At 38.4% G+C, this 25,608-nt stretch overlaps 1 protein-coding gene across 1 annotated transcript; it reads left to right on the top strand.

Annotated features, from left to right (window-relative positions):
• Positions 1–1,266: 1,266 nt before the first annotated feature.
• peli1b (pellino E3 ubiquitin protein ligase 1b) lies at positions 1,267–21,843 on the top strand. Its single transcript, XM_056768149.1, has 7 exons — positions 1,267–1,688; positions 16,058–16,263; positions 18,016–18,145; positions 18,622–18,723; positions 18,857–19,054; positions 19,296–19,484; positions 21,195–21,843. The coding sequence occupies exons 2-7, from the start codon at positions 16,184–16,186 to the stop codon at positions 21,771–21,773; spliced, it is 1,278 nt and encodes a 425-aa protein (XP_056624127.1). The 5' UTR covers positions 1,267–1,688; positions 16,058–16,183; the 3' UTR covers positions 21,774–21,843.
• Positions 21,844–25,608: the final 3,765 nt, after the last annotated feature.

Genomic DNA, 25,608 nt, shown 5'->3' with positions numbered 1-25,608 from the left:
ACTGCTTTAAGCTTGAACAGGCCTGGGCTAGAGTGGAAGGTGTGTGTAGGATATTACCAGTTCATGTCTGAACAAATCGACCTGGAAACTCCACTGGGATCCCGTTCTTGAACACATTTTAAATCATGTTCTTTTTGTTGCATTGCATTAATAAATTGCCTCTCTGCTGAACTTCTTATCTAGACCTGGATTAGTCATAATATGTTTGCTTTTTAAGTGCAAGGAAAGTCCCACATCAGAAAAGAGTGGGTGGGTGAAATACATGATCTGATTCATGCAGATACTGTATGTGCTGTGAGGTTTATGTGGGACAATTAATGTGACATGTATTTCCCTGACAGCAAATAAAATATACTTTTTTGTTGTGACAACAAAAAATATTTTTTTGATGCTAAACACAAGGAAATGCTCAGAAAGTTGAATGAACTGTTTAGCAGAGACAATGTAAGATTCAGAACATCTGATCTGGTTCTTGTTCTCTTTTCTGTTACCTCCTGTTTGACATCCCTGCTGAACTTGACCTGGCCTGATAATAAGTCTTACATAGTTGAATAATGCCATACCACAGCCTACATTCCTTCCCATAACCCATGTAAGAATACCCCATTTAATGTTTACCTATTCCTTATTGTTACTCAGAACAAATTGTCCTAAACATGTTTCATAAGGCGTTATAAGGCTTCTTGAGTGCTGAGTCACATATTCCCTTTACTTTCTCATCTGTCAATCAATGCTACATGAATGCGAAACCTAAAGGGATACTTCACCCAAAAATAAAAATTCTGTAATCATTTACTCACCTTCGAGTTGTTCCGAATCTGTATAAATTTCATTATTCTGATGAACACAGAGAAAGATATTTGGAAGAATGCTTGTAACCAAACAGATCTTCTGGTTCAAAAAAAATCTGTCTGGTCATAAGCATTCTTACAAATACCTTTCTCAGTGTTTATCAGAGCAAAGAAATTTATATAGATTTGGAACAACTTAAAGGTGAGTAAATGATGACATAATTTTCATTTTTAGGTGAAAAATCCCTTTAACAAGTAGGCAAGCCTGCCTGTTTTACGAGGTAATCAAGAACAAACAACATGAATTTTCATAAAAAACAGTATGAAATGTTAAAATAAAACAATTATACTGTGCTGTAAATATTAATAATATGTATATTTATAATAATAATAGATTTTTCGTCGAAAATCCCACTCTTTAAAACGACATTTCCCATAATCCTCTTCGACGCAAACCTGTGACGCGGCAGGTTTATGCTCCGCTCATCTAGTCTCGAGCTACTACAACATAAACCACATACGTGTGTATACGGTCTCTGCGAATCAGCCGGCGGGCAGCACCCTTTCACAGGCATTATTTTTAATTTCAGTCCCCTGTTTTCTTTATTTAAATCCTGCGCATTAAGGACGCATTTACATGTAATAGCGGAAAGAGTGTTGTGATGGACATTTTGAGGAGAAATCTCCACACCTGTCTTTGTTAGCAAGTTAGCCTCGTTAAACTCCTCAGCCTTTAAGCAGCCCTCATCTTTTATTTACTTTCATGGTTTTCTGTTCATTGTTATTCTTTAAATTCATATTATAATATATTTAGTCAGACAGCAGTTATAGCCAAACGTGTATTAACGGAGGAGCTCTTTGTTCGTGGCTCAGGAACAGACCCACATCAGCACCGCCGTGAGTACCTCAATCCATCAGCAAAATAAACAACTCTACTTGTGATTTGTTTTAGCATTTACACTTATTTAGGCGTCATTGTGTTACTACAATGTTGTGTTTTATTAGTTGTGTAGGTCGTCAGGTTATCATGCGCACTTTAAAGAACCGTTTTCTGTTCACATTATATGTTATTGTCAGTCTCTCAGGCAGTATGTCAGTGGTCTGTTTTAATTTTTAAGTCAACATATTAGATGTACTGTAATGGAGATTTGTCATCTTTTGAAAATCGAGTATTAGGGTCGTTTATTAGTCATGGTTGTGATATAGTTCTCTTAATGGTTTGTCTGACGTTTTGTGAATGTTTTAGCTCCTAACTTCACGACTGTGAAGGATGCTTGCTCATAACCAATTATAACTAGTACAAATATTAATTAAAATCCAAACTCTTATCAGTATTTCCAAGAGTCTGGAGATTTATCAGAAACTTTTTTGTTATTTTTGTTTTTGGCACTGAGATTTGTTTCAGTCTTGGTTTGACTGTTTTGCGACAATGACGATTCATTTTACGTGTTTAACCAAAGCACTTCTTATTTCGTATGGCCAGAATTTGCGTTGGCTTTTGTAAGCTCGTTACAGACGTTTCATTGTTCTTAGCTGATGTATTTAAACGCTCAGGGTAATTTGCATAGGCAGACTCAGCATCTGGTCCGACCCAAATGTGGCCTTTGTCCCGTTCCCGTGCTGACGTCAGGATGTCAATCACGCTCCCTCGTCGGTACCAGCCGGTGCTACTACATCTGAATTATTTATTAGGAAAATAGGTCCAAACACAATTTACTGCCATACTATGGTGTAAACTCTCATCCACTGATGAGTTATAAAGTGTCTAGATGTGTTGTTTTTAAGTTTTGATTTTGCTTTGTTTTTTTGTTCATGATAATCATGCTTTCGTGCTTCTTGTGGTTGTCAGCTATATTTGTTTGGTAGATAAACACCCCTGGACATATAGTCCTATAAAGTCAACTTCCAGAACTGATGCTGAAATAGTTGTGTCATGACAGACGCTCACAAAGTTCCTACTTTGTTGAGTAATGTTATTGGTAAGAGAGAAAATATTTCTTCTGAATTTGTTTTCATCTGAATATTTTTTTGTCTGTCACTCTGATTTTCTTTACCATATTTAATGTTTTCTTTAAAAGCTTGTAGTACTCACATTTTGACACACTGGGCTTTGTATTTTTGATTTACTTGTAATTAAGTAGACTGTCGTTGCCTTCTGTAACATGTCATGTACTATTGTATTCACTCAAGTGTGGTAGCCTACAGACTTGCTGGCTCTGCCGTAGTGTAAAGTTATCCCCCTCTGTATCTCTTTCTGAGACTGATGGTCTAGGATCAGTTTTTAGTTTTGTAAAAGAAGTGTAGTAAATTTGGAAGGGCTGTTCCTAGACCAGCACTTTTACACTTAGACACTTGATACACATGAGCCCTGATATGTTTGCAGCACAGCTTGCTGAGGGATCAGATATCTGTGAAACTGTCTAACGTCTTTGTCAATAACCCTGAATTGATTCCGGGGCTCAGAGCTCATTTGAATCATGTCATCACTCTCTATTAAAGATTGGAGCATCCAGTTTGCTTTCACGCTTGCAAACAGTTTGTTTTTCTCAATGTTGATTATATAAGAGCCATCATATAATTTTCTGTTTATTACATGTAATATGAAAGTAGATCTTGCAAGCAGTTTAGGCGGTTCAGAGCTTCTATCCATTTGTCACACTAATTTTAATAGATAATAGCAAACAAACCCAACCAGTGTGTTGGGCCGTTGCAGATGATAAACACACGTGACGCTTTGCAAATGAGACTTTTTGACTGAAACTGTGCCAAACCTCCAGTTCTCTATATTAATCGTGTTGCTGACTCAAGTGCAACACAACATTTGCATAACTGTGATGCGTCATGTATTTTAAGACATTTTATTTATAGATATATTTTTTAAAGATTTTTCAGATTAAGGTATGTTCATGTTCACAGATTGTGCTGTTGTTTGGCCAGTTTTGTTGAGTCTGTATAGTAAAGTTTTGAGGATGACGTGTGTTGTGGAAACTAGGTCAGACAGTGGGCATCTCAGAGGAATAGGAATAGGAACGAGGAAAAACAATCTCACATACACACACATGCTCGGTTGTGCTGATGGGCTACTTGAGCCCTGTGAAGTTTGGTGTTTCTGCACCTCAAAGCAAGTTTCGCTGTTTTAGGATTGGTTCAAGTTGTTTTTTAGAAACGGTAAACAAATCCATTCCTGTTAATTTGATTGCATAGTGTTCCTTTTCCTGGAGAGGAAGTCAAATCGCCCACAACACAATATTTCGAAGTGAGGTCACACACAGTGACCCTGGTTTATATTCTTCAAATTCTGCAATAAATTTGACATTTACAATAAGATGAGTTGAAAGGCTTCTATCTGTCTCATTTTTGTTTCTACACGAGCAGACTGTGTTTTTGTTTGTTTCATTGGATAATGTGTCCTGCTGACTCTTGCTTGCTATGCCTTTTTGCTCAGAACGGCTAAATACCGAGTGGTGTGTGAAAGATGAGACTGATCATGTGACCTGAAGGACGCTTCATCCCCCATCATTGGCCTCTGTTCCCCCCAACTTCCTTTGGGGAGAGCCAGAGCTGATCACTGTGGGTTGTAAATGAGTTATTGTCATGGAGACTGTGGGGTCAGTCTCTGTCAGTCAAAGCTGGAACCAACAAATGGATGAGCTCTGGAATACAGAATATCTGGTACTCAGGATTGTGGGGATTCTTTTGTTAAACAGCAATAAATAAAACCAGCAGACTAATGTTTTCTAATGGAAACTTTGCTGCAGTTTTATTGTTTATTCGTTCCTTTTGACACCTGGACAGGTCCCATAAATGACTTGCAAGCGTGTCCACACGGGATGCGACAGGCGCAACGCGACATGACTACCTGCTTGTTCTCAATGGGTTTGTTGCGCCGCAACGCATCAAGTGTCGACAAAATAAAAAATTATAATGGGTTATAATGCATTTCTAATGTCTTTTGTCGTGTCGCGCCGGTCGCGTCTGGTGTAGACACAGTGTTATTTCCTGTTTGGGTCGCTGTATCTAGGAGTATGCCCCCGTAGGAATGCCCTTACCAGATCACTTGACAGCTTCAAGGAAGATTACATTGTGTTCTGGACAGGAAGTGGTTCCTCAGATGCTTGTTTGGCCCTCCAGTCTGTCTCACACACGTGGACACGTTGCACATAGACACCGTCTCTGCGGTCCCATGTACATGTCGTGCTTGTGTGTGTCTGCATAGTTAATTCATTGTCATGTCTGTTTGTTTCTCTCTGGTTTCTGCACAGCGCCCATATCATTGAATAATTAAAAAGCTCCTGAAACTGAAGCCCAGCCCCTCCCCACTTCATCCTCCGTATGTCCGTTCCGCACTTGTTTAAAAGAGCAAACCGTTTCACTTGCATGGGTGCTGTTTGTAATTGTTTTCTGTTACTAGATAGTGATCTCAGGTCATGTATAATGTTGCTTCCCTTGTCTCTATTTTACACCACAAGGATAAGTCTGATAACATTAGACTGATATTTACTGTGCAAAATTTGTATTTAGTCTTTTGATCATTTGGAGTCTTCATTAGTGGTTTAAAGTAATGAACTTGCATATGTTGAGATGACTCATGTTTAGTTCTGGGTAATTTCAATGTTATGAATGTTACATTTGCCATTAAAACTTGAAATGTAAACTCTTGGAGAATGTATGTACTGTTTACCAATATATTTTCCTAAACCCCTGTTTAAAGTGTCCAGACATCAGAAAAATATCAGTTTACATGTTACAATTTTTTTTTAATTTAAGAATGAAAGTATACATACATTACTGAAAACGTTTTTAAGAAACAACATACTTTGTTTTATTTCTGTTAATTAAAACGCACAAATCAGAAGCAATAATATCCAACTAATAGAGAAGGGATGACCCTTCATAGAACATAAAATATACAATATTTAAATGTTCATTTGCCCATTTATAAGAAGTGTGAAGTATGAAAAGAAGTTCTGAACAGCTCTTATCTGGCTATGGAAGTCATGCTTTAAAAAGGTAGACATTTGCATATATGAATTCTGGATATACTTGTGAGTCAACATTCTCAGTCTTTATCATCAAAATAGTTCTGGGCTCTCCAGTAATTGTCTAATTGTCATGATCTGATCATGAAACGACAACCTTGAAGCTTGTGTTTTGTTTAGTATCAGTTATTGCCATCTGTTTACCATGACAGTGTTTTACATATTTAAGTCAATAAACTTAAACATTTGACAATGCTGTAAATAATATCATAAGTGTAAAAATACAGATGTCTCTGGATGAGGTCAGTTAGTGTGAATCTTGGCAGCCTCTCTTAATGGCTTTAATTTAGTACCCACGCATAGCCAGTTTTGGACTTGGTTATATACCCTGCAACGTGTTGTTCCAGTGTGGATGGGAGGGTGGGACATTGCAGAGGTCTTTTCCTTTGTGTTGTAATCCGTACCAGATGCAGGTCCACCCTTTTTCACTTGACATATTAAATTGAAATGCACATTCAATAATTCTTTCAGTAAATTATTGCTCACTGTGTACATGGACAGGTTGGTATAGATTGTATCTTGACCCGCATGCAAAAAACTCATTGTAGCTCTGTTTTATAATAACGTCACATGTAAACACAATGAGTTACACATGCCTAAACCTAAACACTGAAGGTTGTGTATTTTGTTAAAACAGACCCATCTTAGGCTTTTAGTTTGTTTATTCTCAAGCTGAGCACTTGTTTTCTTTTGATCTTAACATAAGAAAAAACACACTGGGCTGAATTTAGACTATACAAGTGGGGCTTAAGTCAGATTGCATGCCGTCTTTATTACTCAAAGAAAGCTTTAAGCCAATTAGCTTGTAAGCTTAGTGCTGTGTGAATGGTCATAGTGAGATATGTGTGTGTTTTTCCTAAGTGATCCGAATAGAATAGCATAGCATGCTCAAGATGAACCATCCTCATTGAGGTTATGGAGGCGACAGGGTGTGTAAGTATATGAATATGGCTTGGTACATGGATGGCAGTGTGTTTTCAAAAGTAGTTGGCAAAATTGTTGTTGTGATGAAATACTTATGAAAATTAATTAGGGCTGGATTTGAATATTCGATAGAGTTTGGCCGATAGACGATGCCATCGTCCATCGCCGATGGGTGACAGGCATCACGATGTTGAGCCGGCATCATGATTTCAACAAATGTTTCACTTTCGTCACGTGATTCTCGCTGCTCGGTGCAAATCACTTTGTGAACAAATATGATACAAAGTTTAGTTATTCTGAACCTGTCCCGTGTCCATATTGCTCCAAAATGCGACACTGCACTCCCTTTGGTTCGCTGTAACACAACCGCCACGCTTGAACTCGATTGGATGAACGGTTCTCGACATAATAAAAATACAAACAGACAGACAGACACAGGGATTCCTACCTTTATTAGAGAGAACAATATGTTCAGCCCCCTCCCTCCAAAACTTATAATTAAAGAATTTTTGGTGTTGATTGCCACCGAAGCTCCAAAAATGGTATTCAGACCAGCCCTGATATTGATAAAGTTATGGACCAAACCTATTCATTTAAATGTATAATAAACATTGCTTGCAATTTGTTTTGTGGTAACTGATTATTGCCACAACAAGAACTCAACAAAAACTAGTTCCAGCAGTGCATTGTTGCAGACTTTGTAATAAACCTCAAAGTGAGACCTGAGCATCATTGTCACATGGCTTCTGTTTGAGTTTTTTTTATAAAAGCATTGGACTGGCTGATCATGTCAGTTTTTTTAGCAACATTAAGATGCCTGTTTGGATTAATCACAGGCTAGACATCTTTTCCATGATTCTAAATCTGGAAAAAAAGAGCTTTCTTTTTATCTGTGCTCATCGCTTGTTTTCTCCATCCTTCTTCATTATGTCAAAGTTGCAAAGTGTTTTGATAATTTTCGCTGACTTGCAAAAAATAGTATGTTTAGTGTGAATTCTTTGATTTGCAAAAAGCGTTTGATTTCAGTGCTACCGATTCTGCAAACAAACTACATTTAAATAAGGCGTCAATTTGTTTTTTCTCTGTCTGTATGGGGTCAACAGTTGTCCCTGTCCTAGAAAAACATTTTAGAGCGGCATGTAGGAAGCGTTTGATCTGTCTCTTACAACTTCAAAGGTCCCTTGTTTCTTGTTGGAGGTTTTTTTATCAGGCTTTGATTTTGTTTTTTTGAGGGTCAAGGTAGGCCATATGTTGAAGACATGTCAGTTCGCATGGTATTTTTAATATAACTGGTGCAAAGTAATATAATGGTGTTTCTTGTAGTGTGCATGCGTGAAGACTCCTTGATATCTGATTCATCTTGCCATATTTATTCATCATCTTGCATTTCATCTTGAGCTGATAATGATGGTTCTTGTGGCATGACTGGTGATGCCTCATTTTTACTGTTGCACATGTGTCTTAGTCAATAATGTTTTGTTGATTCAAATATTTTCGATGCAGAGTGGTGTGAAGGTAGAGAGTGTTAGCGATGCATATAATCCTTTTCTTCCTCTTCAGGTGCAGATCACCTGCTTTCGCTCAGAGGTTTTACTGTGATCTACCACATGTGCAGTGCAGTTTCTCATTAGTGGTGGAAAGTTTTTGTTATGTGTTCATTCAAACCTTGTTGTATTTCTGTCAGTCTGCCTAGTTGCCTGTATATGGTAAAACACAGACCCGGTGATTAATGGTTTTAATGTTTCGTGTGTTATTGTTCTGAGAGCAATTTGGCCTGTTAAAATGTGTCGCATGTATCGTTTTGCAAATAAACCAATCCCAGAATGCACTGTGTCTAAGAAGAAGAAAATATACAATATCAAGCAAGAGGGTTTCAAAGCAACAACATATACAATCGTTACCTCGCATGAACACGTTCGAGGTCTCCCCTTAACTTCCAAAAACATTTGAAAATAATTTTCTGTAAATAATTTGAGTTTCTTAAGATTATTTCTGATAACAAGCTAAAGAAACCTTGGCTAAACTTGCCTTTCAAATATTTTGTAATATAGTGTTAAGTTTGTGTTGTGTAGGCGCTAATTTAGCACACACATGACGTTGCACTGCTTCTGCCTTATCCACTATAAAACCATTGCAAAAGATTAAAATCAATGAAACTCCCTGCGCTGGAGAGATGTAGTGACGCGCCGCTCGCTCATTCGCGTTCGATAAGTCAGATGTGAAAGAACCTCAATAAATGTGCTTGTAATGTGAAGAAGACCTGCTTAAATCTTACAGCACCTCTCACATTTATAATAATTTATCTAGAAATCTGTCTTCTGTTTCAACTCAACACATTTTTTTAAATTGAATTAATTTACTCTGACTGCACGTTTATGCATATATTTATATTCATTCGTTATACATATTTTCTATTTGTAAAACACATGCATACATACATATGATGTATCATAGAAACTTTCTGTTTTAGAAACAAGGGTCTGTATAAGGACTTGATGATCTGCAACTTTATACTCATTCTCAAAACTACTTTATAATTAACTGATAAGTAGTTATGAATGTTAATTTTCAGCAAGTCTATTTTGCTCTAAATCTGTCATGTGAGAAATGTAATAAAAAAATGTTTGGGCCTTGTATCGGGATGCGTATCGTATTGTGAAGTTGTTGCCGATATACAGCACATTATTACACTAGCGACACCGATAAACAAACACAAACCGGAAATTAATTGAAGTCCAGGGGGTCTTCTACTACATTTCTTTGCTTCCAAAAGTAGGCTATAAATAGATTGCGGGCCAGTTTTTTACCATATCCTCATTTCTTTTGTTATTTTGTATTATTATTATTGATTTTCTTTTGTTCCTTTTATAGTGTTTTTGCTCTGGAGGGAGATGAACAGCTGTTTTTCAAAAATAAATCATACATAATGAATGCAGTAATATAAACAACACGGTTTTCCCTCATCTGAGACAACAGTTTACCTGGTGAACCCTTCCTGCAGTTACTTTCAAGGCTACAAGACGCATTTTGGAACGCGACCTATCGCGTGTGAAAACTGACTGTCTGTGGCAGTGGTTTACCGATTATAACAGTTGGTTTCTTGGTCAGACCTATCAAATCACTCATAAGTTTCATTTATATATAGCGTTATGAGCACAGCAGGAATTACTTTTTGTATTGAATGTAGCAGCGTTTTAGACTTTGAAAGACATGGATTTGTTTATGCACGTGGTTCTTAAAGTGTCTCTACTTATTTGAAATATTAGGGCCAGGTCAAGATGATTAGTGGGCCACATTTGGCCCACGGGCCGCCAGTGGACTCGCCCTGGTCTATAGGTTGGTTAGCGTATAATTGCATTTGTTTAGCATGCTAACATCAAATATTGAAAACAATGTTGGAAGCTCCAACTATTGTCAGTTTATTCCGGTTTAGGAGTAGTGTATAAAACTTATTTTAGAGGCCTCAAAGTACATGGCTGTTCTTGACCTACATTTCAAACCATTTTCTGAGCTTTAAAATTTTTTAGATGTTGTACAGTGTGGAGGTTTCCTTTGACATAGTTGTGTGTAAATCCTGACAGCTCTAAAACGTCTGTGGTCGGCTGTGCTTACACGCGTGTGAACGGCGGGTGCGTATCGCTTGTCTGGTTCCACCGCTTTGAAGCAGCTGCAGGCCAAACACGCTCTACTTCAAGCTCCAATCACCCGCATGTGGCACTCTTGTATCCCACAGACCAGATGCCATACTGCGGACAGATGTGTGATCATTACTTCTCACTTCCACCTCCTCTTGGATCTATTTTAGACCACAGATTCCACAGATACGTCTCCCTGTTCTCTTTGTGGTAACTTAAAGTTTCAACCTTCCTACTCGCTTATGAAAGGAGTTTTCCCTGCAGTTTCCAACCTATTCAATGTGTTTAAATAAAGATTATAAGTGTATTTTAGTAGTGTAAATGTAGACTCCAATGAGCTTTTTTGGCTTTCTGTGGAGAAACCGTGTGTGTGATTAAATGTTCGCTGTTGTTTAGGGTGTTGTCATGAGTTATGATGTATTGTGATGGGAGTTTCCTGATCTGTTAACCTCAAGTGGCTTCAGGCTATGTACCGGTCCACACACACGTCTTTAAAACATCAAGCCAAATTTTGCCTGCCTTTAGAATGGCAGATAATGGCACGCAAGTTTTCATATTGTGTAGAAACGTTTCATCTCATATTTATAGTACAAACCAATGTAAGTCTTGGGATTCTCTCACGTGTTAAACATGGGTCCTGTGCAGTCTGCACTGTTTTGAATCAGATTGTATGTTTTTAAATACCGTGAGAGATGAGGCCTAGCAGTTAGCACACATGACTCTAACGTTGAGCAATAATCTTTTGAGCAGTAGTAATTGTGAAATTTATCCTCACTAATTAGCATATTTAAGATGTCATCTCGTCATGTTTGCGCTCAGAGTCAGACTAGTGTTGGTAATTTGGCTCCTACTCTTAAACTGTCCCATATTGTTCTTTAATCCAACCGAGTTCCCTAGTAAAGCCATTCTCATTGAGGTATTCTGCTGTAAGACATTAAACAAGTACATGTACATGTAAGCAATAGTCATTAAACGTGACTCATTAGTCATTAGTGCAGTATGTTAAATGACAGACACGTCCACGCATTGCCACATCGTATAACAAAATCATCATACACAAACATAAAAAGCGTGGTTATTTTAACAAACTGTGCATATTTAGTTGTGAACAGTGTTTTGGTTTTTACAAAGCTGTGCCTGAGCTTTAACCTCTATGAGTGTAAAGAGTTATTGACATCTCTGAACAGCCCCAGTTTTGTGGGTGAGGTCTGTTTATTTCTGCTGGTGGGATAGAAGTTTGTGCGTTTCTGGAATGCTGTTCCCTTTGTGCTGTTTAGATGTTTGTTACACAACAGAAAAGTGTGTTATTAACCAATAACCACCCAGCCAAATTTGAATGGAGTAAAAACATTCAAGTAAATCAGTACTTTTTGATTACAAATTAAATTGTAAGGAGTAAAAAGTACTTTTTTTCTTTAAAAATACAATTTTTCATTTTTAATTGTACTCAAGTAATGTACAGATCCCAAAAATAATACTTAAGCAGAGTTAATCAAGTTAAATTACTCAAGTACTTTACACCTCTGCTCCGGACCCAGTATTAGCTCGAACCCAGAGCGCTTGGTGGTTACATATAGCACCCGGCAATGTTTAAAAATAGGCAGGAGAGACAGGCTTCATAGGCAGCGTAACAGAATTCTATTTGAATTCTAAACAGAGAGCATCTTTGCAATAACCAATCACATATTTAAAAACTACAATACTAATTTCTCGCTAGTAATGCAATTAGAAATTATTGAGAGTGAAAATTAAACTTGTATTTATACAAAACAATGCTCCAACTGGAGTTTCGGCCACCATTAGATTTTTTGGAGCTTGAGCCTTCTCGACCAATCACGTTCCTCGCTTGTTGTTATGGAAACGAAAGGTCTCTGTCATTGGTTAGCTGTGAAAAAGGTGCTTGACAAGACGTTTTTCAAAAAGTTTGACTTTTTTCAACCACAAAAGATGCTCTGAGCTGCATAAAAAGACGGTGGTGCTGGCGTTTTGAAAAAGCGCTCTGGACTTTTTTTGAAAAAAATTAATGGATTATAATTTCAAACAGACGCTAGCTGCTTCAAAAAAGAAGTAATGTGTGAACACAGACTGCTTTGTCTATTTGAAGTAGGGTTAGGCCCATAGACGATGACATAGTCCATCGCTATGGCTGACAGCCATCACAATCTTGGGCTAGCATCTTGATTCTCCTGCATGAGGCAATTTTCATCCATTTCTGTTGATGCAGGTCGTACATGTGCAAAAAAACTTGCTGTCTTGAAAACTGGTCACAAAATGTGTTTTGGTCTCAGTCTGTAGCACTGATATAATTGTTTTTAATGTTTTGGCAGGTGGCTATCTTGCAAACTGATATACCCCAACCCCCGCCTCGCCCCACCCCCCAATGTCATCGTCCATCGCGATGTTTCACTGTAGGCATCGTCCAATGCCAATTTGGTAGAACTCGTCAACCCCTAATTGGTAGTAGTTCACTCTTGAGCTGATAAGGTAGATGCTGAGATTGCTGATAGCGAACCAGCAGTTTGGATTATCTGGTCGTGTGCCTCTCGTTAATTAAACATCATTCAGTGAAGCAGATCGCGATGAGGTGCAGTGATCCTCTGTCCATTCGCGTCTGCGTTACCATTTGATTGTTATTTGGTGTGAGATTTTTTTAGTTGGGGAGAGTGAAAGCCTGCAAGCGTGTGCGAAATGCTTTCAACCCTGAGCTCATGACTGAGCTGACACCTGATGCTAGGTGCTCTTGTGATAGGGGACGGCCATGCATGCTCGGACGCTCCATTGTGTCATCGATCCCCCGTTTAAGCCCCGCCCAAAAAAGCCTGAACAGAGAATTTGTGAAAAACTGTTTAGCTCCACAATTCAGTACATACTTCTGAGTCTTTGTAATGTGTTTCAGCAATACATTTCTAACATCTATAATGTGTAAAGAAACAATTCTCTGAATTCTCTTTACCCGGACTTTAATGGTTGTCTTCAGGCATAACGCTGACCTGGACTGTCCTGACTGGATGTGGTCGTTTTAGAGGTCATCACGCAGGCAGCAAGAGAGCGCAAGACTATAAAAAATCGGGACAAAACAGCAGGGGGGAGCTTGTGCAGGCCTGTCCAAATATCAGCTGATGCTGTGTGTAAAGCAGGGTGTACATCTGTCAATTGTGAAAAATGGTACTGTATTGTACAGTACAGTGGATGGGTGCTTTGTGTTTTAAAAAGAATGTAAATGTGCTTATAATATGTGCTTATCGAGTGAAATGTTCTGTATGTAATAACCAATGTATCGCTTGGGTTTTATAAAGTAAAAATGATCTCCTTCATGTGGAAGTTAATGAAAATTAAATTAGCTATTTTGCTATGTGTGCTAGTGGTTTTGTGTGTGAAACTAAAGATAGAGAAAAAAGCTGTTGGAGAAGTGTCTATGCATGTGTGTTTCAGTTCTGATTTAGAATCTGATGACCTTAAACATGAAAGCTAATTTTCACCTCACAGCTTTTCTCTCTTTAGATCTCTTTCTGTGGTCTGTCTGTTTTTCCGGTATGTTTTTGTTTTCTCTGTAACTCCTTCCCATGCTTTTTGTATACTATTTTCTGTTATATAGGTTAAGAGGTGCTAGGCTTGTATGGATGGTTTACAACAAGGGATTTCCCTCAAGGACTGTATATAGTTTCTTTATTTTATGGTAAATTATATGTTATATATCTGTCAGGGGACCCACTTAAAGGACCTTCATGGACCATTGATTGAAAATTCTAGATAAAGAAAGTGAAAGCGATAGTTCACCCAAAAAATTTAATTCTGTCATGAATTACTCTCTAGTTGCTCCAAACCTTTATAAATTAGGGATGCACGAGACTTATCTGCTAGTCATTTAAACGGTAAGGTCCTACTAGTCGACATTGAAAACAACAGTTGATAACACAAAAAATTACACAAAATGTTATAAATTAAATGACTTTCATTGTAATGTTTCGTTTAAAAATCGTATAAATTACATACTAAAAAAATATAATTGAAAGAAGAATTAATAATAGTCTTTAAAAGTGTATCTGGAACGAAATGTTTTAATTTAAGGTCAGATCTAGCATGCGTTTCCTTTGTGCCAATTGCTGCACGCTCGGAAATGACCACTTGAAAGACGAGTTGTGGGGGTGTTTTGAAGGAGGAAAACATGCAAACTATGTCATATGAAAGTGGCATAATTATAACTCCACTGGAGCCGTGCGTAACCATTCTGTATTGGGTTTTTATTGCCGCGATGCGGAAAATGCGGACAGAAGCGTGGAATGCAGGCATAAAATGAAAAAGTAGATAATGATCTAAAGCTACATACAGTTATGTTAACAATTACTTAATAATACATTTCAATATTTTAATATTTAAAGGGACCATATGGCAGAAAACTGAAGGTTAGAAAATGATGACAGAATTTTTGTTTTCGGGCTAACTGTCCCTTAAATTAAATTTGAAAAGAGGGTTAAGAATAATTTTTGCGGTATAAATATAGTTATGTTTATAGTTGTAAGCTGGATTTTTTTAGGTCTAACTGTAGCACTGAGGCACAATTAAAGCATTGATACAGGTTAAAGAATACTCTCCTCAACAGTTAATGTTTTTGCAATGCTTCTGTCTTGATTTCTTACTTCTAATCTGTTTTTTCGAATATAACAGTAGTATTTCAATGGAATAAGTCTTCAGGGAAGGAAAAGCTGTAATCTTTTCACAACAGAAAAACTTTACTTTCTCACCACAATTAAAACTGCTCTGTCATCAGCATCTGTTGTTAGCAAGAGACACGGGTCGCACACCACCTTGTTTCTCTTACACAACAATATCATCCTGCTTTTTCAAATAAGAGTTAACAAGTTTAAATGCTAGAAAAATAATGTTATTCATTGTATGTATGTAGCAAGGGCCTATTTACACAGGACACAGTCTTGCACAGGATGTGTTAGATGGATGTTTGTTTAAAATGTAAATGTATAGAATCGCATCTTGATTGAAGGTGTGTTTCATCACAAATGCGATTTCATGAGCAAAGCTATGTAGCTCAGTCCGTGCACAACCTCATGAAGTAGATCACACCTTTTTTAAAACATCAATACAGAACATAACATATTGATAACTTGGATATGAATATGACATTCTTAATTTATAAAAACAAACTTAATAAACAGAGGAAAATTAATTAAAAAAGAAATGTGAAGAGAAAAAAATCCTACTTATTACATTGAAAGATCACCTTATATTTTCGTATATTTTCTTTTTCATTATATGTGTAGTTGATCACACCTAATGTTGTCCTTGCATCCTCTTCGACATAACTTCCTGTGTGTCAGGCATTCCAGGAACAGTCTGATTTGTGGTTGGCTAAGTGGTAGGCGAGGATGACTTTCTGGTAGGGAGAGTTGTGCACAAGTGGCCTTCATTTTCCTAAATGTCATTTTGCCCTATTATGTTTAAGGTTAGCTGTTGGCACTTCACACGCAGTGAATTTTATTTAACATGTATGCTTTGATTGTGTTCATAATAAGGATTTATATTTTGGGCTGGTTTTGGTTGTCTAAGTTGTCAAGCAAAGAAAAATGACAGAACTAACACACACATAATGTATTTCGGTTGATTGCAAAGTTTTAGTAAAAGATTGTTCTCGCTCTCTCTTTGATTCATGCAGTTGCAGTGATGACGAGGATGATGATGGTGCTGAAGAGGAGACAGAGCTGAGAGCTGAGTGTGTGTGGTTGCGTTGCGTTTGCATCGGGAGCGGGCAGAACCCCCCTCCCCCACACACACTGCATCAATGTTCTCCCCCGACCAGGAAAACATCTCCACATCCTCAACCAAAGTGCCAGTCAAATACGGAGAACTCATTGTGCTCGGGTAAGAATGCCTTTCGACCTTTGACCTTGGATCAGCAGGGAATAACATCTGTCATTTAGATAGACTCTGTTTCTAAATCCATAATAGTGAGATACTTGTATATGTGATTCTGAAAATAGAGTCGCCTGATATAAAGTTTGTCATCTGTCTGGTGTTGTTAATTATTCAGGGTAAGATGTGATGGCAGGAACAATGGGGCATCAGTTAGGAAAGTGTGGGTCTTAACGCGATGTTGGAATATTACCCGGCTCCAGACCACAATGCACTTCATTGACTATGGTTTGCAGAACAGACTACCATTTTTTTCAGTTGGCTTCATGCCTGTTCTGCAACATCTTTCATGCTTTAATCACATGACCGGCTGGCGTCTAAAAGAGCTTTTTATATGAACTTTTTTGATTAGAGGTTCTCAGGGGTCAAGAATCGGATTAAATTCAGTCCGTTTAAAGAGTGTTGAGTTCTCATCTCCTTTATGGCCTGTGTTGGTTTACAGAGATATAAGTGTTGTGTTACTAATCCTGTGCGATTTGTGCTGCATTATGGCTATCGTGTGTTGGTGTTTAGTTCTGTTTTTCATCTGTGTGGAGACCAATATTAATTTTGTTGAATGTTTCATGTAAAGTTTGGCTACGAGATTTTCAGCTGACAGACCAAACATCTCTTAAGCTTTTTTTGACCACACACACAAGCGTACATTCTGTTCCATGAGTCAATCTCCTGTTGAAAAGTCTCTCAGGAAAGTCTTTCCTCCACCTCGTTCTTTTCCAGAATTCCTCCCTCTTTTTCACTCATCATTCTGCTTTTACATCTGATCAGCCCAATAACAGCTGACACCAGAAATATTGCTTCATCTCATCGCCTTAAGCATTTCCCCCCATCCTTGGGTCTTGCAGGTTATTCAGAAGTAGTGCAGTCATCGATGAGTTCACAATCCCAGAATACCCTACCTCATTCCTTCTTGTTCATCATCATCATTACGTCTTATTTGAATTTCACCATACATCCTTGAGAATATTGTGGAAAGTCTCAGCGGGAGTGACGTACAGGTTTTCACGTATGACTTAATTGAGCTGAAGTCATAACCTTGATGGAAAAACCCTGATGTCGTCGTTACGATTCTCTAAACACTGTGGTGGAGAGAATCGTATTTCAGCTCCGGATCATGGATTTCAGGAGGCAGCCTCGAGGGAATTAAACAGAATCTCTCAGCTTGTTTACGGAGCATGCGGATATGTGGGTTTGCCAAAATATGTTGGGAATGCAGCTGACAACGTCAACCCGTGTTTTGAAACTGCCTTATGCATGCTCATGTTAAGTCAATCAGGGAGGCCTAATGAAGTCCATTGAGTTGCATGTAAAGCCTAGACCCACACACAACATTCAAACTACATTATCACATACAACTAGTGTTTTTGATCCTGAGGACACTTAGCCATTTCAGCGGGTGGGTAATGGAAACAAGTTGGGAATAGTTTTGAACATAGCTAGTAATTTTATTCAGCTGCTTTTGATGCAGTGTTCAGAAGTGATAATACAATGAACTTTTTTTATTTTATTTTTATTTGTGATTCTAGATGTTTTGTCTTGTTTCCTTTGAGCATTGGGCTGAGTATTTTCTACACAGCTGACTGACAGATATCTTGTGTGTGTGTTTTGTTTATCGTTTGTCATTCCGCCCTGTCTCCACCTGTTGCCTGTGGCAGAGGTCATGATGGAAGAGTTGTTTTCAGTGGAATCTGTCTGTCTTTACAGGTATAATGGCTCTCTACCCAACGGGGACAGAGGGAGAAGGAAGAGCAGGTTTGCTCTCTTCAAAAGACCCAAATCCAATGGCGTCAGACCAAGCACTGTTCATGTATCCTGCACCCCACAGGCGGCCAAGGTACACACACCCCTCCATCCACTCTAGGGAGTGCACAGTACTGTCTAATGAAAATCTGTGTACAGTTACAGTGTAAATTATGTCAGGGCTTGTTGAAAAATCGGAGAGCTAGGTGAGCTGGAATGACACAGGGCGCGTCCAGTCACACATCTGAATACTGTTAAGCTTATTGAACCACACATCTGTGCTTCCCCCACCCTCACACACACACTTGCATGTCTCATCACAGGGTTTAATTCCATTGTTAGATTATTTTTTCCTCTTTATTATTATCTTTTTCTATTATCTTTATGATTATCTTTTCCTTGGGTCTTGTTGTGTCAAAGTCAGTGTAGCACGAATACATGTCATGTAATAAATTAATTCTCTGTCATTTAATTTCTAGGAACCGATTGTTGTGTTTAGTGTCAGCATTAAACTTTATTGTATTAACTTTCAATGTCAACTTTCAAATAAATCTCTTCCTGTCTCTTTAGGCCATAAGTAACAAGGAACAGCACAGTATTTCCTACACGCTGTCACGAGTACAGACTGTAGTGGTGGAGTACACTCAAGACAGCAATACAGACATGTTTCAGGTATTAAGTCATTACTCAGATCTCCAAGTGTCTGACTGAATGAATTTGATCATCAGTCAAACAAGGGAAGGTGTTTATTTACCGAAGGTCCATTGTTTTTATCTGAATGTGTGATGTTTGTGTTGCATCTCAGATCGGCCGCTCAACCGAGAGTCCTATAGATTTTGTGGTGACTGACACCGTTCCCGGGAGTCAGAGCAACTCGGACACTCAGTCGGTTCAGAGCACCATCTCTCGCTTCGCATGCCGGATCATGTGCCAGAGGACACCCCCTTACACCGCCCGCATCTCTGCTGCAGGGTTCGACTCCTCCAAAAACATTTTTCTGGGGGTAAGATACACTAATCAAGTTTGACTTCATGTGTTAAATAACTGCTTTTGTACGGAGTGAAAATAAATCCATAAGAAACGGATTCGAAAAGCGAAATCGGAACCGGAATCACTTAAATTAAAACGATACCCAACCCTAGTTAGAAACCATGTTGGCTTCGTCATCTATAAAACAGATATTTGGTTAATAAATTCAAATGTTTATTAAGTAAAAAAATGCAATTAACTTTTCTCTTTCTCAGGAGAAGGCAGCAAAGTGGAAGACGTTAGACGGACAGATGGACGGTCTGACTACTAACGGCGTGTTGGTGATGCATCCTCGGCTCGGCTTCACCGAAGACTCCAAACCCGGTGTTTGGAGAGAGATTTCAGTGTGCGGAAATGTGTTCACTCTGAGAGAGACCCGCTCGGCTCAGCAGAGAGGAAAAATGGTCAGTGTTGTTCTTTTAATCCTATTAATTACTTGGTAGACAATAATTAAAATATAAATCTTTTAGAACTGGACTTTTGGCAAACTGAAAGATAAGTTCACTTATAAATAAAAATAATCATTATGGCAGCTGGGCATTGTGTCTCACTGTGATCAAGGTTTTATGTTGAGGCAGACTCAGTATTAAGTTAGAAATATCCTATTTAATAGGCCTATAAATTCTGTGGTCCTTTGTCTAGGAGTTTTTCCAAAACAAAAGTGTCCCGTGGGCCGTGTGCAAATGTACTTCCTGCTTTATAATGTTTGTTTTTAGTGAGATGCTCAAGCCTGAATTGTTTTCATGGTTGGAAAATACAATATAGATCACAAGGCATTTAAAATGACTTGGATTGAATTAATCCATTCACTTGACAGCTCCACTAACAAACTTGTAAGTTTACAATTTGTTGTAAGCTATTTAAAAATATGTTTGTAATTTGTATAATAAAGTTCAAGTTGTACAGCACAATCGCTGCAAGTTGACGTGTCAATATCAGCCCATGTTTGTTAAGCAAGCCGTAATGTGGTGTCAGATGGGGTTATGAAATTCAAGCTGTACTTAGAGTCAGACGGTTCCATGCAAGACGGGACATTAGGGCGCTCTGGAGCCGTTGACCGCTTGCTTTGGGACGCAGTTTCCACAGTAACGGCTATGGCGAGATGTTTTTTTCCCCTGTTGGATGTAACACAAAGCTGTAAGTTGATCTTGAGCTGATCTGTTAAAGACGTTAGACAGAAGGTCCAATGAGAACGACCTCTTTCTCTTTCTCTCAAAACTTTCCTCCTGGAGTCATATGTCATTATCAACTGTTTGATCAAACTCAGAAGTAAATGTACTGATATGTGACTTGCTACATTGAGGAATATAAATCCAACCGCTTGACTCCTAATGCACGACTCAAACAGACTCTTCCACGCATGCACAGCAGCACAAGTCCAGAGGCACCTTGTTAATCTGGCTTGACACGGACAGAACAAACAAGCTCGCGATTGCCATACCTGATGAGTCCAGCCACTGGCATAAGACCCATCTACTGCTGCCTCAGTGCTAGCCAAATACTCACTAATGTGTAGCAGTATCAAGCGCTTATTCACTACATATATAATTTATAGTTATAACTACACACAGTCACCTTCACACCGCACTACACTGTTATTTGTCGTGTCCGTACAGCTGTGTGTAGGGGTGTGGCTAATGCAGTATGATGAAGGTCAAACTAAAGGCTGATCAAGGACAATCTCTGCAGCCTGTGAAGTCACTACCACAAGAATGATTTACAGCATGTGACTCATGAATCAGGAGTGCAGTCTGCATCTTTATTATGTGCCTGTGTGCATCACATGCTCAAAAAACTCTCCCTTTAATGGATAAATATAGTAAAAGTCTATTTTTAGTAATGGTAGTATTTTTAGTAGTATTATTAGTGTATTTTTGGAACAGATCTGGGATGTAAGGATTGAACTGTTACTGCACAGTTTGAACATACTGCCCCCTGCAGGTACAAAGATAAATATTGAGATTACATCCCATGGTTATGGATAATTTAAAATCGTAATTTCTACAGACCTATATAGTTTTCTAGCTTAGATCTACCTAGAACACCTTGCAAAGGTCATGAAGGTTCATTATTGTAAAGGCTGTCTCTCTCTCTCTCTCTCTCTCTCTCTTTAGATAGAAAACGAGACGCAAGAGTTGGTAGACGGCTCTCTGATCGACCTCTGTGGAGCGACCCTCTTGTGGCGTACGGCTGAGGGGCTTTCCCGCACTCCTACCGTCAAACACCTGGAGGCGCTCCGACAGGAGCTGAACGCTGCTCGACCCCAGTGCCCCGTGGGCTTCAACACCCTCGCCTTCCCCAGCATGCGCAGAAAAGACATAGTGGACGAGAAGCAGCCTTGGGTTTACCTAAAATGCGGCCACGTTCACGGCTACCACAACTGGGGGAACCGCGACGTCGAGCGGGACGGAAGAGAGGGCCGGGAAAGGGAGTGTCCCATGTGCCGTGCTCGTGGGCCGTACGTGCCGCTGTGGCTCGGTTGCGAGGCGGGGTTTTATTTAGACGCAGCCCCACCCACTCACGCGTTCAGCCTGTGCGGTCACGTGTGCTCGGAAAAGACAGCGGCGTATTGGAGTCAAATCCCCCTCCCCCATGGAACACACACTTTTCACGCCGCCTGTCCCTTCTGTGCGCAGCAGCTCAGCGGTGAACAGGGATACATCAGACTGATCTTCCAGGGGCCTGTGGATTAAACACACTTGCCTACAACCCGATAACCCCCCCAGCCTGCTTACTTACAATAAATATTCAGATGAACATTCAGCCTTGATCTGTCTCTTCCAGTTCTGTTCCTGTTCCTGTTTTGTTTTTTTTTATATATAAAGCCCACTTTCTCTCGCTCTCAGACTGTTTTCGTTCTTCCTCGGGTTTGTAAGTGACCTTTATACAGCTTTTTCGAATACAGAGAAAAACAAAGAGATATATATTTTCAAATAAAAAGAAAATCCAAGCAAAAAAAATGAATGGACCTACTGTAAACAGCAAAGCGTATGCACACACCCATGTTTTGGAGTGTTTCGATTGGCCGGCTCAAGTTTTCATTTGAAGTGGTGGGCATGGCCGTCATAGATAGTGATGTGTACAGTAATACTCAGCATTAGTGATGCAATACATCTTGTTTATGAGATAATAGAAGAGTCTATTTGTACTCAGATCATTCAATAATTCCCAGTGTTTCACAAAGCAACTACATTAGATTTTAAAAGTTGTTTTCCGTATAATTCAGATATGTCTAACTTAAAGGATACGTGTAAACGTTTTTATTTATACACAATATCAATGTTTAACAAAGATAATTATTGGAGTGTTCTTGGGGAGTTTTATGTAGCTGTTTTTGTTTCTATCTTTTAGTATCTCCTTGTCTCTAATGTCTCAATGTGAGTCTTTTTCCATCTTCTACTTGTAGCCTTTGGTAGAGGTCAGAACTTTCTCTGTCCTGTGGTTTGTTCTCATTTATGTATGTAACACAATTGTACGTGTGTGAAATCGTCTTTGCAATAGTTTCACAGTAAACCATTAAGGTAATCCACACAGACAGAGTTATTCCTGAACACAAGACACATCAGAACTTCCAGAAAGGATAAAGAGGCCTCCCTTTAAGCACGGACCAAAACCACAAACCCTATCAGTGACTGTGGGATTGTCCATGAGTGTTTGCAAAAATTGTGCGGATAGGTCAGCTACTAATATCTGTCTAACCTTATCTTGTTTGGATATTGTAGGAACATTGTTAAATTCAGTCCTCCAGAGACTGCATCTTAAATTATTTGCTTCCATTAAGGAGCATTTGCCCAACAATGTGCTAGATTATCACCACAACAGTTTGAATGTTTTTATTTTGATAGTTTCATGCTCTCGGAAGCCAATAATTCTCTGCACAAACAGTGTTTATCCTCGTTGCGCTTGAACCCGAAGGCTGGCTTCTAGTGACAGGTGAATTTGAGCCAAAATACCGTAGAGTGTGTTTTTGATGTGCAACTTTTTAACAACAAACTATAGAAGAAGCATTTTAATAAAATAGCAAAAATAGCAGGCTCAAATAAACATGCATTTGAGTTGTTATTTGCATTCTGCAGTTTTTCTTGCCGTTTCGATACTTTTTCAGACAGACCTGCTGCAACCCTTCAGTCAAGAACCACTGCATTAACATTTGTGTTAAACATGCTCGGATCCCTCATGTTATTCTACTGATTTGCTCAAGTCTGGACATTTGAGTTGTGATTCATTGTGTACCCAACACCTATGAAAGCATAATTCTAATAGAGGTAAACACTTCAGTGCAAAACACATTTTAGGAATGTTCGTTTTTATTTATTTTCAAAGGTGATTGATACCACTTTTCCTTCTTCCATTACATACAGACCGCGTTCTGTGGATCATGAACTGTTTGCCAGCAAGTGAAACTTTTAGTTCCTCTTGAGGAAATAACCTCTGTGTTATGAGTAATGCTAATATATTTGAACTTTTAGTTTCTGTAATGACATTTGATTTAATGTATTGTATACTGTCATGTGTACGGCGTGAATGTGTTAAATGTACTTTACTGTACTGCTTTGTGTTAAAATCTGGACAGCGTATGTTGAATCCAAAGTGTTGAGAATTCCAGAATTGTCTGATATGGATTCTGATATTCTCCCTGGCTGTGGATTCCACACACGTGCCAGAAATCGTTCAGTTCCTGCTGTTCTGAACAGCACCCAGACACAGCATGCTGGTGCAGTTATCACCTCAGGGAGTTTCCTGCATCCTGACCACCAGGGTTTGTTCTCATTAAATATTTCAGATCCACGCAGCTGATCTGGGATCAGTGTGTTCTATTAGCGACTCGGAAGCATGATTATGTCACAGAGAAATCTAGTGTCTTTTGAGTTTCTCATTTTGAAATCTGAATTTGAGGATAGATCATTTTCAGTTTCCCTCGTTCTCATTCTGTCGTCTTTCCAGTATTAAGCACACTAAAATTTAGCATCACATACCCTTTTAAGGGTATCACGCGTTTTGAGACTCTGTGTAAAGGGCTTTTACCTTTTTATTTATTTTTCTTTGGCTGTCTTGTCTTCATGTTTTGGCCTAAACATTCTGCATGATCCTTGTTCGTGTGTGTATGTGTGAGAGAGAATGTGTTCTTGTATTCTGACAATAACAGAATACTTGCAGGCAAATGCTGAGAATGTTTCTGATCTACCATTTTTGTACCAACTTTAAACAAATAAAATTTTCTAAAAAGTTGAGTGTCAATGTGTTGTTGTTTTTCTCTTTTTCAGTCGTGGGGTATTTGCAGTGATCCTGCTGTACAAAATTATCTCTCACCTGACTTTATTGATGAGGTTCACTTTAAGTAATCTAATATGTTCATGCATATTGCAAATTTATATTGATTAAAATGTATTAATTCTTATAATTAATTACAATTATGCCTTATGTTTAAACAAGATGACTATGTAACCACGAGAGGGCAGCATAACAAATCTTATACTTTTTTTTTTTTTTACATATCTTTGGACGTTTACTAAGTTTTGTCAATATATGAGTTTATAAAAAAACCGGATACCTCAGTTTAAAATAAATCGTATTTTTTTTATATCTTGATCAAAACAACCCAACGGATTTATATTAATTGGAATTCACAATGAATAACTTTTTTTTTTTTTTTTTAAACGTCATACTCAGTTATCTGTTTGTGCAAACTCCTCATATTTGATTTTGCAATATATTGTATTTAATGCATTTAAGTTAGTGGTAGTTTGGACAATTCCTGCAATCTTTTTGTCAGTAAGTGAAGTCTGAAGTCTATGAAGAGAATTTTCTGGCATTATTAAAGTTACCTTGAAAATAGTAAAAAAATGTGAATTACAAAAGCAATGCCTAAAAACCCTTTTTTCGTAGGTTTTGTGTTCTGGTTTGTCTGTTCTTACATAAGTGACCTCAGCATCAGTAGAATCATGCAAGCAGCCAAAATCCAGTCACGTGACGTCCTCTGAGATTCAGCACCAGCGTGTTTCAAAAGCAGATGTGAAAACAAACCCATTAAAACCCTGCAACATAACAGTCAAATGCAAAACAAACCTTTTAAATCTCGTTATACATTATGTATAATATTTGTGGTAATATTTACCACTACACCTTCCAACACACCCTGATTGAAATCTGTATTCTCTGACTGACCTACATGCAAATATTATAGCCGCTCTGACATACATTAGCATCCCACATGGGATGTTTTTCTGTCCCCATCAACCCTTGCTGTCATCTTGTCCCAGTCTTGCGTTCCTGAGCACATGTAACTCGTTCATATCCGTCTATCTAAATACAGGAGTCCCCAAAAAAACTGAAATGTGTTTATCAGCATGTCAGCAAATCATTTACAGTAAATCATTGATTTGACCTGAAAATTACTCAGCTGAAATACAGTCAGTCTTAAGGGATTGCTTTATTGCATCCGAGAAACATGTCGTAAATAAATGGTGATAAACTGATATTAATTTCTCTGCCAATTATTAGTTGTTTTTGTCCTATTGATGATACCTT

The sequence above is a fragment of the Triplophysa dalaica genome, chromosome 15 (genome assembly GCF_015846415.1).
Source record: "Triplophysa dalaica isolate WHDGS20190420 chromosome 15, ASM1584641v1, whole genome shotgun sequence".
NCBI lineage: Eukaryota > Metazoa > Chordata > Actinopteri > Cypriniformes > Nemacheilidae > Triplophysa > Triplophysa dalaica.
Note: the sequence above shows the minus strand (reverse complement) of the source record. Positions and strands in the feature narration are given on the sequence as shown.